At 30.9% G+C, this 15619-nt stretch overlaps 1 protein-coding gene across 1 annotated transcript; it reads left to right on the plus strand.

Annotated features, from left to right (window-relative positions):
- The first annotated feature begins 709 nt into the window (after positions 1-709).
- On the plus strand, positions 710-4558 carry LOC112802587 (TORTIFOLIA1-like protein 3). Its single transcript, XM_025845853.3, has 4 exons — positions 710-1721; positions 1895-2003; positions 2233-2810; positions 3698-4558. Exons 1-4 carry the CDS (start codon positions 924-926, stop codon positions 4106-4108), a joined length of 1896 nt encoding a protein of 631 aa, XP_025701638.1. The 5' UTR covers positions 710-923; the 3' UTR covers positions 4109-4558.
- Positions 4559-15619: the final 11061 nt, after the last annotated feature.

Here is a 15619-nt window from a genome sequence, read left to right on the forward strand (position 1 = left end):
ACTTAACTAGCAAAAAGAAAATAAGCAATCCTATACCATTAGATGTAATCTCACACCGTTAAAAATACTAATAATAGCTAATTGATGGCTACAAATTACAAAACTTGCTTGCTCTAACATCCATTTTCTAAAATTGTTTCTTTCAAAAAAATATTTTCTATAAGGATGTTTTAAAATACATTTTTTAATAGTATAAATTTATTGTCTTTTAATTTTTATATTTTTTTATTTTATTATTAAATTATTATTATTGTTAAAGACACATGATACAATTTTTTATTAATAAATACATAAAAACCTTGAATTTTGTTATTTTTATATAAGTTTTGTTCATTAATTCAACTATTATTTTAACAATTATGTTATATATAAAAAAATTAATTATTTATATAAAATTTTTATTAAATAAAATTTATATTAATTAAAAAATTATATTTATATTTTAATATATAATATTTAATTTAAGTATAAATTTATTTATAGAATAATATTACAGATTAATTTTTTTTTAATATCTAACTAAATTAATCTAATATAATAAAAATTAATTATTACTAATATTATTTTAAGTCATATTATTTATTTTAGTTGAATTTAATTAAAAAAAATTAAAATGTATAATATTATTTTTTTATGTACATTAATATTTAAAAAATAAAATAATTCTTAACGGTCAATATTGTGAATCAAAATCTCGCTTTGTTGTTACAAGAGTAAACGACATGTCCTTCTCTTTCCATGGCATTTCCCACCAATAACTTATAACCGCTACCTCATAATCATCATCATCAATCATCTCCCTCTGACCCTCCATCCAACAAGAAAAGAACCCAAACCACTCACCGGCAAGCAAATGTCGCCGGAAACCCCAACTACGCCGCCACAGCATCACTAAATCCCCACACCCGCCACCACTAGACACAATGCACCGCTCTAAACCAACCTCCAACCCCAACACCACACTGAAGCACAGGGTGCTGACATGCCTCACCAAGCTCTCCGACCGCGACACCCACTCCCTTGCCGTTACCGAGCTCCACGCCATCGTCCGTACGCTCGACCAACGCACCCTCCCTCTCTTCCTCTCCTGCATTCTTCACACAACCGACCCCACCGACACCACTCCACTCCGCAAGCAGTGCCTCCGACTCCTCACCACTCTCTCCGAATCCCACGGAAACGCCCTCTCCCCTTACCTCCCCAAGATTTTAACCAACCTCGTCCGCCGTTTCCGCGACCCGGACTCCTCCGTCCGAACTGCCTGTACGGATTCCGTTAGGTCCCTCTCCGTCCACGTCAGATGCCAATCGTTTTCCGTTTTCTTGAGACCGTTGTCGGAGGCGCTCTTCACCGAGCAGGAGCCCAACGCGCAGGCAGCTGCAGCGGCGTGTTTGTCGTCGGCAGTCGAGGCTTCGCCTGATCCGGACTCTGCCAGGCTCGCGAAGCTACTTCCGAGGCTCCAGAAGCTTCTCAAGTTGGACGGGTTTAAGGCAAAGGCCGCGGTGTTACAGCTTATCCGGAGCATTGTCGGTGCCGGGGGCGCTTCCGGCGCGGTGAGTGGGTTGGTGCCTTGCTTGTTGGAGGCGATCGGCAGTACGAACTGGGCAGCCAGGAAAGCCGCGGCGGAGGTGCTGGAGAAGCTGGCGGAGGTGGAGAGGAACTCTCTGTCTGAGTTTAAGGCGGGGTGCTTGAAAGTCATTGAGAATCGCCGGTTCGACAAGGTATCTTGTGTTTTGAAATTTTCTTTTTGTTACATGACGGCAAAGCAGAAACCTCATGAATGGTACCCAAACTCTTCGCCGCTAGATTTGAATTCTTGTTTTAACTGTTATGTTTGTTGTGCATTTGCAAATCATTTTATTTTATTATTGTTATTATTATTTTGCATTTTTAGGTGAAGTTAGTTAGGGAAGCTATGAATCGGACAATAGAGGCGTGGAAACAGGTTCCTGATGTCTCGGATGAATTCTCTCCCCCTCCTCACTCGCAGTATTCTTCAAAAGGTATTAGTTGATTTTTTCTTTTTCTTTTTCTTTTTACGTTTAAATTGTCGTTGGTTTTTTGCTTGATTGGTTCTGCTACCAGAATGAATCTGTGTTGGATCCTTTTTGCATGAATAGAAATTTATGCATTGCATTGGAATGTGAAGTTTGGGAAATGAAAGGTTGGAGGATACATTCAATTTTATGTTGCTTGAAGTTTCTTCTCATATTTATTTGGATTTGGTTTCAGAGAATGTGAGCAGTGAGTGTTATCCTCAGGTGTCTCAGAATTCGTGTAGTCCTGGTTCAGTGATGACTAGGTTCAGGAGGATATCAGCGTCTGTTAGTAGATCAACTCCTCCAGATCGATCTTCTGCTATAAATGCTAAGAAGACAAGCACTTTAAGTAGCACCAAAAGAATGAGTTCAAGTGTTTCGCGTAAACTGAACAATAAGAATTGGGACGTTCAAGTTGTTGTCTCAAGTGATCCCTTCAATTCCAGGGTTGATCAGGGTGATCTTCAGCAAAGGGATGAAGTTGTGTTGGAAAGAAGCAGAAAGGATGAAAAGGGTAGATTTTTTAAGTCAGAAATTAGACGGGGTCTGTTTGAGAACAATTCGGATGACAAGAAGATGCATAAATATAGTGGGTCTAAAGCTGGATCTCGTGTGGTTCCATTTTCTGAAGATAGTCAAGATTCGGAACCTGGTGGTAATGTGACTAAAGATCTCCATAAGAGTGACAAACAGAATGAGGATTTATCGTTGATCCGTAGCCAGTTACTTCAAATTGAGAAGCAACAGTCAAGCTTACTTGATCTTCTTCAGGTTTATTCCCATTTCCCAATGCTTAGAAAGTCTCTCCGAATTCTTTTTTAACTGTTTTTGTTTGCTCAATTTACGGTTGTAAATTTCTGGGAGGGAGAATTGCTTATGTTGATCTACCGCTATTTTAAGTTAATGGAGAATAAAGTGAATGAGGATATTAAATTAAAATTTAAAAATGTAAATGAGCTGTGACTGATATACTTGTCTGCTCATAAATTGTAGCAAAGTTACTTAGACTTATGACTGAATCAAAATACCAGCATCTTACTCAGGTTTACATTGGTCTCTGCCAGAGTAAATTTCAGCAACTTCCTTATATTTGTGTGCAAATCAAGATTGGGACAACATGCTGCGATCTATACTTGTTGTGATATGGGGAAAATTTAATTTTTGTGAAGCTTTTAAAATTTTGATAAGTTGTTGCATTTATATATAGATAAATCAACATATAAGTGTTAATGTTGCAAGTATGAGGAGTCTATGAAATTAGTCTCACATTGGAGAAAACAAAGAAGAGTGAAGAGTTTATAAGATGATAGACTCATTAATTTATTATTTTAAAGTTTTGAGTTAGATATGATGTCTTTTCATATTATATTTTTGTTTCTCTCCAAAATCTTTCAGGTAGTTGAGAGCTCTCTACGGTGGCCAAACAACAAGACCACTGCATAATTAGTTATTTTTTTTTTCAAACAAGATTTTAGGCTTGAATCTTGGGTAATGGCTGACTCGATTGGAACCAAATTAACGAGAGTCTTGTGCACTACAGATATTGGTTATTTAGTGTAAAGAAAAATATTTCTTATGTGCATGCTGGATGTCTACTAAAGCACTAATCCCTTTTATTTAAGCACATATTTGACGACATCTTGGGTATCATGATACAGAATTTCATTGGGAGATCCGAGAGTGGAATGCGTTCTCTGGAGACTCGTGTGCAAGGCCTCGAGTTTGCGTTGGATGAGATCTCTTATGATTTGGCCGTATCAAGTGGAAGAATGTCTAAACCTGGTGCTCCTAAGTATGCATGTTGCTTGCTACCAGGTTCTGAAATTTTAAGCGCTAAGTTCTGGAAGAGAACACAGAGCCGGTATTCGTCCTCCCAATTATCTAGATCTGACGGCACCCAATTGCTTGCCGCCGTCCCCCACCGAGATGACATGAATGCTGAAACTGAGTTGAGAAGCCATAGACTCAGGCTTCATAGCGATGGAGGAAGCTTCATAACCAATCCTCTAGCAGAGATTAATACTAATTCCAAGAAGATATCTGGTTTTGCAAGAGCAGAGCCAAATTAACAAAACAGGCTTACTGTCTACATATACGAGTCTATCAGAAATTCATAAGAAAAGTTGTTGCTTTATTTTATACAATGTTCAACATATTGGAGTGTTATATTTTCATTTTGCCATTAAGGGTCTTACTTAAAAATACTCTATATTATTTGGTCTTGTGCACTTGTCAGTTGTCACTCGAAGAAGCTGGCTATCACATTCTTCTTCATCACAGTGCAGAGCTTCATTTGTTGTGTTACGATATTTGTTGGACACTACGGTAGACTATGGATAGAAGTGAATTAAGCCTTAAATATTAAATATTACTACATTCAATTAGAGGGAGGGCGTTGTATATAAGAGTGACACTGGAGTCTACATTGAATGATTTTAAGTACTACATTGTTTTCTTTTTTTTCTTTTTTCTTTTTTTTTTGACATTATTTAAATACTATATTTTTAGTATTTTACCAAGTTATGCTGTAGCCTATAAGCTTTCATCATTGTTTGGATTGCTTGATTTGCTTCTATTCTACTCCTTCTATCCTCTTTTCATGTCTTCCTTTTTCAAAAGCTGTATTTTTACTTTCAGCAAGAAAGCCTAAGGTTGAGGCTTTATATAAAAAAAAGTACGGTTATCAGGATTCCAGCTCAAACGTAATGATTAACTAAAATGTGAAAGGAAGTAACTTAGCATAATGTTCTAGTTTGGATGTTTTATTTTTTAATTTTTTTTTTGTTTACATAATTAAAATTAAAAAAAAAAAATATATATATATATATATATATAGCATTCTAATTGTCCTAAGCAAGACTTCCTTACACTTGTATCCTCTATTAAAATTTAAACTTCTGTAAATCATAGTAGGTTGGATTATATGTTTTGACTAAAATCTGGTAACTTAAAAATTTATAAACAAATAGAAATTTCTAAAATTTGTACATAATTGTGGCGCTATTAGATTTTATGATGTTGCCAGTAGGCTACAACTATTAATGAATAGATAGATAATTACATAATAATAAAATGAGGTAGTATCCATTTTGGCCAGTAAAATTTATTTCATGAGTTAATTTAGTTCATGACATTTCAAAATGATCAACTAAGTCCACTTTTAAAAATAGGACTTCCATTGTTCTTTGGGCAAATTTTCTTCTCACAATTATTATCGAAGTAACACTATGGTAAAGAAGAAAATTTTGGTGAAAAATAAAAATTATTTTTTGTTAAATAAAAAGTTTACAAAAAAAATTACCGTGTGCAATGTATATTCTCTTTTTAAATGTAACTAGCAGCTCAATAAACACTAGATACCGTTTTTGTTTAGCAACTTCTTTATTGTTTTTAAGAAATTAATTTTTACAATTTATTTTACTTATAAATTTAATGATATAATTTAAAAGATAAGAATAAAAAATATTTAATAATAAATATAAAAATTTTATAAGTTTTTTAACTTTTAGAATGTATAAAATTTATAAATTTAAATTAAATAAGATATTAAAAAAATTTGTGTAACAAAATTAACGTAAATATTTACAAAGTTATAAATTAACTATTTATAAATATTATTAAATTTATTTATTTATTTATTTAATAACATTTAATTTGAAGTAGAGATAAAAATTTATATTTAAAATACTTTTTATCTTTATGCATTAGTTTAATAGATAAAAAATATCTAAGTCACAATTTAATAGAATACTATAAGACAGAAGGCTGATATTACTTTTCACATTAGATTGTTACTATATAAGTTTAGGTTTGTTTTATTGTGCATATTAATTAAATTATACTTTATTATTTCATTTTGTATGTTTTGAAATTATAAGATTATACGGTAACGATGACATTAGTTTTTATAATCTTCTTATAATTTATTTGTCATTTGAATATTCTCTATAAAAAAATAGTTAGTTAAAGTGAAACATTAAAATTTATTATTCTAATTTATTTTTTAATCTTCACTTTATATGATTCAAATTTAATAGTTGATAATAATGATTCTTTGTGATTAATTTAAACCACTCTCTCTTTCTCTCTGATATTAAATAAACTTAATTTTATTATTAAATTAATTTTTAAATTTAAATATTTTAACTTTTTCATAATAATATTTTTTAACTATCTAATACATAAAAGATCATATCTTTTTATTTATCCTAAAAATTAAAGTTAAATAATATTATTTCTTCTATAATAAGTATTTTTAAATTAGCTAATATATAAAAGATCACATTTGTTTATTTATCCTAAAAGTTAAAAAATAAATTTAAATGATATTCTTTTAACAAAATTAAAATAAAACACAATAAACATAAGGTTTAATTACTCTGTTGGTCCCTATAGTTTTGCGAATTTTTCAATTAGGTCCCTATACTTTTTTTTTAATTGGGTCCGTGCATCTATTTTTTTTCAATTAGGTCCCTACTGTGACCAAACAGTTAAATTTAACGGAATATTCTATTCCTAATTTAAAGATTCTGTAACTTTATGTGAAATTCCTAATTCTCTTTCACTCACATTTATCTGAAATACCATTTTACCCTCCCACACTTAGCAACTGTTCGTTCTCTCTCTTCTCCCAAACTTAGAGAAGAAACCCGTTCACATTCACTGCTTGCCAACTCGCTCTGCTGCCAAGTTCAACTCCACCGGAATATTGCTGGAGGGTTTCGTGTCTCCGGCAGTACTGCCGTCGTCGTAGGCGTTGCTTCTACCTCCAGGTAAGACAACGCTCAACCTTTGAGTCATTGAAGGGTTTTTGTTTTTTTCTCCTGAAAAAATTTGTCATATTGTTTATAAGAGCTTCCTTTTTCTTTCTGAAACTGTTTGAAGAGGGATTTATGGCATTATTTTTTTGGTATGCAGTTATGGGTGATTCGGATTTCAGTATCGAAATCCATCATGGTGGCAAATTTGTTGAAGTGGACAACGAGTAGAGTATTTAGGAGGAATGGTTGTGGAGGATTTATATTTTGAGGTTGATAAATGGTCATTGCAAGAGATTGTCAGTCAGCTAAAGCAACAAGGGTATAAGGGTTTCGCCAGGGTCTGGTACAAGGAACATGGAATGGATTTGAAGTCAGGTCTTAGAGAGATGGTCGGATGGGGATGCGATGAGAATGGCTAAGTCATTGGTGTCAAGTTCCTGCAAACATTGCGAGGTATATGTTGTCGATGGAGTCAGAGAAAGTAACGGGATTGAAATCACTTCAACTGATGCTGATTATGTGCCAGAGGGAGGTAAAGACAGTGCTGATGATGATGGGTTGCTAGAGGTTGAAGTGGATGCTGAGTCAGAGCCTTCTACTGAAGAAGAGGTATTTGATGACAGTGCTGATGATGGTGACCATGAGGATCACTTTGGGTTTGAGGTGGAGGATAATGATCCACCATCAAATGTATTTGGGGGATTTACTGGCCCACTAAATAATGAGGAAACTACAGCAGCTGGAACAGCTGAAGGTGATGAAGGTTTAAGGGAGGGTGATGAGCAGGTTGGGGGCATATCTGATAGATATGAGACTGATGACATAGACAGTTATGAAGGGGACTCGGATGATATGATAAAAAAAAAGAGGTTCCCTAAATACAATGAGGCAGAGATGAACAGAGAATATGAATTTCAGGTGGTGCTGGAATTTAAATCACTTAGTCAATTCAAAGAGGCTGTTAAGGAGCATGCCCTATTGAATGGTAGGGACATTAGGTTTCGAAAAAATGATAAGGTGAGGTGTAGAGTTGTTTGCAAAGAAAGAAAGGGAAAGTGCAAGTGGGTTTGTTTTGCGAGTAAGGTCGGGGGTTCTGACTGTTTCCGGATCAAGACTTTGAATGGAAAGCATACATGTGGAAGGATTTATAGTGGAAGACTTGCATCAAGTAGTTGGATCTCAAAGAAGATTGCAAACAACATCAGTATAGGGGAGAAGATGAAGCTTGCGACATTTATTCAGACTATCCAAGACAAATACATGGCCAATATCAGTGTTGGTAAGGCTTACTGGGCAAGGAGGAAGGCAAGAGAAGAGGTACATGGGCGGGCAATCCAACAGTATGCTAAACTAAGGGATTACTGTACAGAGATACTTAGGGCAAATCCAGGATCTAGTCTTAGCATATTGGTTGATAGGCCTTCTATTACGCACCAGCCCCGATTTATGAGAATGTACATGTGCCTTGATGCAGTCAAGAAAGGCTTCTTGGCGGGGTGTAGACCTATTATTGGCGTGGATGGATGTCACTTGAAGGGCGACCATGGACAGTAGCTGCTAGTTGCTGTTGGCAGAGATCCAAATGACAATTACTTTCCTATTGTCGTAGCTGTAGTAGAGGCAAAGACTAAGGACAGTTGGGGGTGGTTCTTAGAGCTGCTGTTAAATGACATTGGAGAATCAAGAAAGTGAATTTTTATGAGTGACCAACAAAAGGTATCACCTAATTTTTTTGCAACTTATTTGATTTGAATATAAATCTGCTATGTATATGATGTATATGATGATATATGAAACTGGAGACTTGTGAATATAAATCTGATTTGTAAATGTAAATCTGAAATGTATATGATCATATATGTAATGGCTAAGCTTGTGAACATAAATCTGCTATGTTTAGATGCAATGGCTAAGCTTTTGAACATAAATCTGAAATGTATATGATCATATATGTAATGGCTAAGCTTGTGAACATAAATCTGCTATGTTAGTGATGCTATGTTTAGATGCAATGGCTAAGCTTTTGAACATTAATCTTCAAAATTTGATATGTTAGTGAACATTAATCTGCTATGTTTAGATGCTATATTAATCTGTTACATGGGTATATTGTCTTCTGCACTGAAATAATAAATCAGGAGCTGATGCATATTTTTCAAGAGGCATTATCAACACTGGAGCATAGGCTTTGTTTGAGGCATTTAATGTCAACTGTAAAAAAGCATATGGGGGTGGTACTGTACTAAGGGACCTAATTCTGTCTATTGCCAAAGCTACCTATGTGAAAGAGTGGAAAAGAAGGATGAATCAATTAAAAGAGATCAACAGAGACTGTTATAACAAGTTGTTTGCTTTGGATCCAAAATTGTGGACAAAGAGTCACTTCACATTTCTGGCCAAGAGTGACATGCTGATTAATAACATCTTGAAAGAAGAATCCTAAAGGCAAGAGACAAGTCAATTATAACTATGTTTGAAAATTGTTCTTATGTATGAAAATATTACAATTTATTATATTGTATATTATCTTTGTACTACAGAACAAAAGGTATAATTCTATATCTTCTTTTTGTTTTTTATTTTTCTCTTTCAGTAGTTATTCATTAATAAATATTAAATTAACGATTTTATTTACTATATTTCAATATAAAATATTTATCCTCAATAAGTTATTTAAATTCAAACATATTCTCTTAAACTACTTCTTAATCAGATGGTTGAAATCATTTAAACTCAAAAATTTTAAATCCTAAAGTTTGCATGGTAAAAAAATATAATAAAATAAAATAGTTTAAAAAATAGAAGATATATAAAAAAATACTATTATATGGCCCATGAAGCAGAAGAAGAAAGATAAAAAGGTAATCATCAAGGTTGAAACAATATTAGGTTATAGACTATTTAAAAAATGTGAGTTCTATGGTGCCTTTTATTATGATACCTAAATTACCTAATTTACTTTTAAAGGTAAAAAAAATGTTTAAAACAAAAAATAAAATATTTAAAATTTATTAAATATTATCTATTTACCTTTTTTAGTAAATTAGGTATAATCTCAAAGGCACCATAGCATTTACCTTTAAAAAATCAATCAAACAAATATTCTTATCTTGTCACATTTTTGCTGTTAGATGTCAATCTAATAATTAGTAAAAATTAATATTATTCAATATAAAGAAATTAAAAATAACAAAATAACAAAATATTTTTTATTCCTTTTCACTTTATCTTTAGTAGATGCAGACTTTCTTACATCTTTTATATATCATATATCAAACGAATAATATTAAATTAATTAATTTTTTTAGTATAATTTATTTATTTTAATTTAGTTATAAACAAATTTTTATGTATTTAAATATCAAGTTTAGCACTTTATATTTTTAACAGATTATTAATAGGTGTAGATTTTCTTGCGTCTTTCATATGTCAATTAAATAATCGGTGCCATATACCCAATAAATGACATTAGAGAAGATAAAATAAATATTTTTTTTGTAATACAATTCATTTATTTTAGTTTGAATTAAAAATAAATATTCATGTACTCAAATTTTAAATACAATACTTTACTTAATTAATAATTTAAAAATAAAAAATAATATTATCCCTTATGAATTAGTTTAAAAAAGAACAAATGAATAACAAATATTGATGAGGTTTTTTCAGTTTATTATTAATAGGTATAAATATATTTAAAAAAATATAAAATATATAAAATAAGTTTTTTTATAAATTAAATTGATGAGAGAAAAAGATAGAGTGCTACCTTTGTACATGAAAAGTTAAAGACAAATTAAAAAAAGTAAAAGAATGATGAAAATATGATTGTGTAAGTAAATTAAAGAGAAAAAAAATATCGGTAAAAATTATACGTAAATGTAGTAACTACAACAAAACTAATAAAATTTATAACCATGGAGGCGATGCAATCGAAAGTGTTGAAGGTAAAAAAAGAATGGTAGCAAAAGAAATATAACAAGTGCGTCGAACGGTTAAAAGAAAAGTAGCGAGAATGTATGAAATTATAAAAAAAATAAAATAAAAAAGATATATTCTTTATGATTAAAAAAAATTCTAATTAGAATGAGGCTAAACTGCTAGTCAAGCCATCAGAGTATAGATATACTCAGAACAACACGATATATGATGTAATTTTTTAGGGTAATGGATATGGAATAGTTAAATTGGAGTATTTCAATAAAGAGAATAGAAAAAATTCAATTAATATATGCTAGATAGACATTATTGAATAGCACCCTTTGATGAGAGATATGAGCAAGAGGCTTCGAGAAAACTATTTTTTGAATTATATGAAGCCAGTAAACAAACATCGAAGCCCTCCGGTAAAATAAGAACAACCCTGACATTCAAAGTCCCTTTTTTATCATTAGTAAGAATTTGTTTGATTTGCATATCCCAGAATCGAAATCATCCCTCATATAATTTTTTATTTAGAATCGTCTTTAACGTTGTATTTTATTTTAAAATCGTCCTTTCTGATAAAATTTTTTATAAATGACAAAAATACACTTTTTTTTCTACCATTTCATTCTTCTTGTTCTTCTTCTTCTTCCAGGAGAACAAATTCTCTTGTTCTTCTTCTTTCAAAAAAACATTCTTCTTCCATTAATAAAACTCAAAATTTCAAAATTTAAAATACAATTAACAAAATTCAATTACAAGAGTTAAAAATACCCAAATTCATCTTCAATTATAAAAATAAAAAATCTATAAATTTAATTACAGAAGAAAGAAGGTAACCTCGTCCCCATCTCCGATGACAAGTATGCTCATGAATTGTAGTTACAAGAGGCTATCATGTCCTCCTTCATCGCTTCTCAAAGCACCATCGAAGACTCATCATCATCAAAAACCATTCTTTACTTTCCATCTTCATCAACACCTTCGTCATCACGACCAGTCTTTGTTGTCCCCAAAATCGAGTACATAGAACTTTTGTATGACGACAAAATGCTCATCGTATGTGAGATTTGTGCAGAAACCAAATATAAGAACAAGACCAAAAATTTAATTACCAAAAAATCAAATACAAGAACAACACCAAAAATTAGGAAGAAACAAGAAATCCAAAAACAAAAAAAAGCAACAGCAATCCAAAAATCAGAACAAGAACAAAACCAACAATAAAAATTAGGGAATTAGGGATTATGATGAACAAATCCATTATTTAAATCCAGATTCAACAAATCAACACATAACAACGATAAAATCAGAAAATAACAAATAAAAATCAGATTAGAAGTAGAAGCCGAAGTATACCCAAAAGATACAAAAGTAGAAGCACTCAAGCAGAAGCAGAAAGCAAAAGACGAAGCAGAAGATGCAGAAGCAGAAGCACTCAAGCAGACTCAGAAAAAGCAGAAGACGAAGCAGAAAATGAAGCAGAAATAGAGGCCAAAGTAAGAAGTAGAAGTGGCGAGGTGGTGAGGAGCAGCGGCGAGGAGCAGTGGCGAGAACACGACGGTGATGAGCAGTGGTGCAGAAGCAGAAGCTCTCTCCCTGGCACGCGACGACAACGGCAACTCCAAACTTCGCCGGCACCGTCCTCCCACCCCCTTCCTCTTTCCCTTTTTTCTTCCCCCTCCCCCGGTCCTTTCCCTTTTCCCTTTCTCCCCTCCCCTCCCCTCGTGTCTTTTCTTTTTTTTTTTATATTTTTTATTTAAAATAATGATTTATAAAAAAGGGTAGTTTCATCATTTATAAAAAAATTTATTAGAAATGACGATTTTAAAATGAAATATAACATTAAGGACAATTCTAAATAAAAAATTACATTAAGGACTGTTTCAATTCTAACCCTCAACGTTAGGGACCAAAACAATACTTATCGCTAAAGATTAACATAAAATTAAACAAAACATAATTTAAATGAATATTTCAAAATATAATAAGATCCATTAAATTTATTTATGACCACTAAGTAAACACTTATTAGCTTCTAATTATTCTTTTTTTCGTTGACCCCAAAAATCAACCTTTTGGTATAATCCTTATCTAATTTAAGAAGTCATAAAAATTTATTTAAATAATTATTTCATACAGAAAAGTATTAAGAAGATAAATAAGAAAAATCGGAAGGATAAAAAAAATAAAAAAAAATTGTGAAAATGAAGAATTAAACAGAGGTTATGCATGAAATTTTTGTAGCTATCAGTGAAATAAATACTAGCAATAAAATTTTACATTATGCTAGTAGAATTAAAATGAAAAATAAAAAATTGGATATCAAATTTCATGTATTAACAGTGTTATAGATATAAATTTTTACTATTCACCTAATCCTATTTTTTATCAAAGAAATTCTCTTATTATCATAGTATTGATGTAAGTAATAAATAACATCAATAATGGATAATTGACCTGAACACTGTAATTTTAATTGTATTCATATGATATATGAGATTTGGTTAGATGACTTAATTGGGGTCTATTAATTTTGATTATCTCTTAAAAAAATATGAGTGACAATTAAATTGGTCCATCAATTTTTAAATTGGTGAAGTTAGTTAAAATGGCTCAACTTTCAATACGTTATAATCATACTAAAAGTAAAGCATATTAATTTAATTTTTTTATTATTTATTTAATATTGAACATTTACACATTAATTTGTCGATAACTTTTTAAAAAAGTTAAAAGTTTTCTATTAAGAACAAATAATACATATTCACGCACTTAATATTAATAATACATTATAATTATAATATTATATATAAATTCAGTTACAAAACCTTTCCTTTTAAATAAAACTTCAACTAACAAGGAGAAAGAAAAATAAATTATAACAACTCAACTTGCAAACAAATTCTTTTATTCTTCTGCAGCTTTACAATAAGCCTTTGTAACTGTAGCTGAAAAGAATGGAAAGAATAGCTAAAAATTGGACAAATCAAAATATGTCATTCGATATTTTTTTATTATAATTAAAATAAATTTTTCTTCTAAAATTAACAAATTCTCACTCTTATTCTTCATCTTTATCTTTCTCTCCATTTTCTCTCATTCTCGATTTGTTTTACTTTTCTGTTCTACAAAAAATAGAATTAACAAAATAATATAATTCAAACAAAAAATATTATTATTATATACATATTTTTTTAAGTTTTTATTTTGTTTTAAATTTTTATTGTTTATTTTTTTAATTTATATTTTTATTTCTCTTATTTTAAATATTTATTATATATGATTTAGAGAGAATACTAATGTAATAATTAAAAGTTAGAACAAAAATTTAATTGTTAAAAAAATTAATTTTAAATTAATTTTATAACTATCAATATAATTTTTTTATACTAATATTTAATTATATTTTTATATATATAAAGATAAAAATATTATTTTTAAATAATAAGTATAAAAATTAATTATTTTTATTTATGCAAAAAAATAATACTTAATTAAATATAAAAGTATATACATTAAATTATTTTAAATTTTAGATAATAAATATTAAAATTAATTATTAATAAGAAATTAAATTTTTTTATGTAAGAAAATGGATATCACTTGCCACCCATTTTAGACTTTTTTTTTTTGGACCAACAAAAGTAGGAGTTTAGGCTAACACATTTTGAATTCTATAAAATTAACACATTTACCCAGTTTAATTAACACATTTACTTCAGTTTAATAGGGTCATAAGTACGGTCAATAAAACAACACTTCTCCAAATGTCAAACTCTCATAAAAATCATGCATTAGGTATCATAGTCACCACATTGAACTGGCCACAGCAGACAGCACCTCCATGTAAAGCCTTACAATAATTAGAAGTATCTAAATCTGAACCATCTATTATCAAGACTAACCACATCATATCAAGAGTAGTAATGTCTCACAATCAAAATAGATAGGTTGAAACTTGAGAAAATAAACTTAACCTGATATAAACTAAATTGAAGCTAGTTTTTATAAATATCCTTATCATGTTACTTTACAACACCAAATTAATAATTAATAGCTCATAACTAAAAACACTTACCAGTCCAATGTCTAATAAATTTCAAATTACATCAAAACCTAAATAAAGAACCTTCTTAGAGAGAAAATGAAGTTTCTGAAAAGAAATATCACTATTAAAATTTCAGTATGCTCAAAGAATGAAGAACAATTAAAATTTAGAAGGTAACATCAAATTATGGCATATGAAACAGATTTTAATTAAACAAAATATACAACAACAAAGCCTTGTCCTATTAGGTGGGGTCGGCTACATGAATCAAACAATGCCATTGTGCTCTATCATGTATCATGTCTACAGAGAGACCATTTACATATAGATCTCGTTTGACCACTTCATGGATGGTCTTCTTAGGTTTTCCTATGCCTTTCGCCATTTGTCCATCTTCCATCTCATCCACCCTCTTTATTGGGTGTTCTATCGGTCTTCTTCTCACATGTCCAAACCACCTGAGACGCGATTCAACAATCTTTTTCATAATGGGTACTACTCCAATTCTCTCCCTTATATCTTCGTTCCTTATTTTATCCAATCGCGTGTGACCACTCATCCATCTCAACATATTCATCTCTGCCACACTCAGCTTATGTTCGTGCTCCCTTTTGCCTGCCTAACACTCCGTACCATAAAGCATAGCCGGTCTTATACCGGTGCAATAGAATTTACCTTTAAATTTTAAAGGCACTTTTTTGTCGCATATAAAATCAGATGCACTCTGCCATTTTGACCAACCTGCTTGGATTCTATGATTTACATCCTGTTCAATCTCTCCATTATCCTGTATGATGCACCCAAAATACTTAAAATTTTTAACTTTTCGTAGGATGTTTTCTCCA

This window comes from Arachis hypogaea, chromosome 5 (assembly GCF_003086295.3).
Source record: "Arachis hypogaea cultivar Tifrunner chromosome 5, arahy.Tifrunner.gnm2.J5K5, whole genome shotgun sequence".
Classification (NCBI taxonomy): Eukaryota; Viridiplantae; Streptophyta; class Magnoliopsida; order Fabales; family Fabaceae; genus Arachis; species Arachis hypogaea.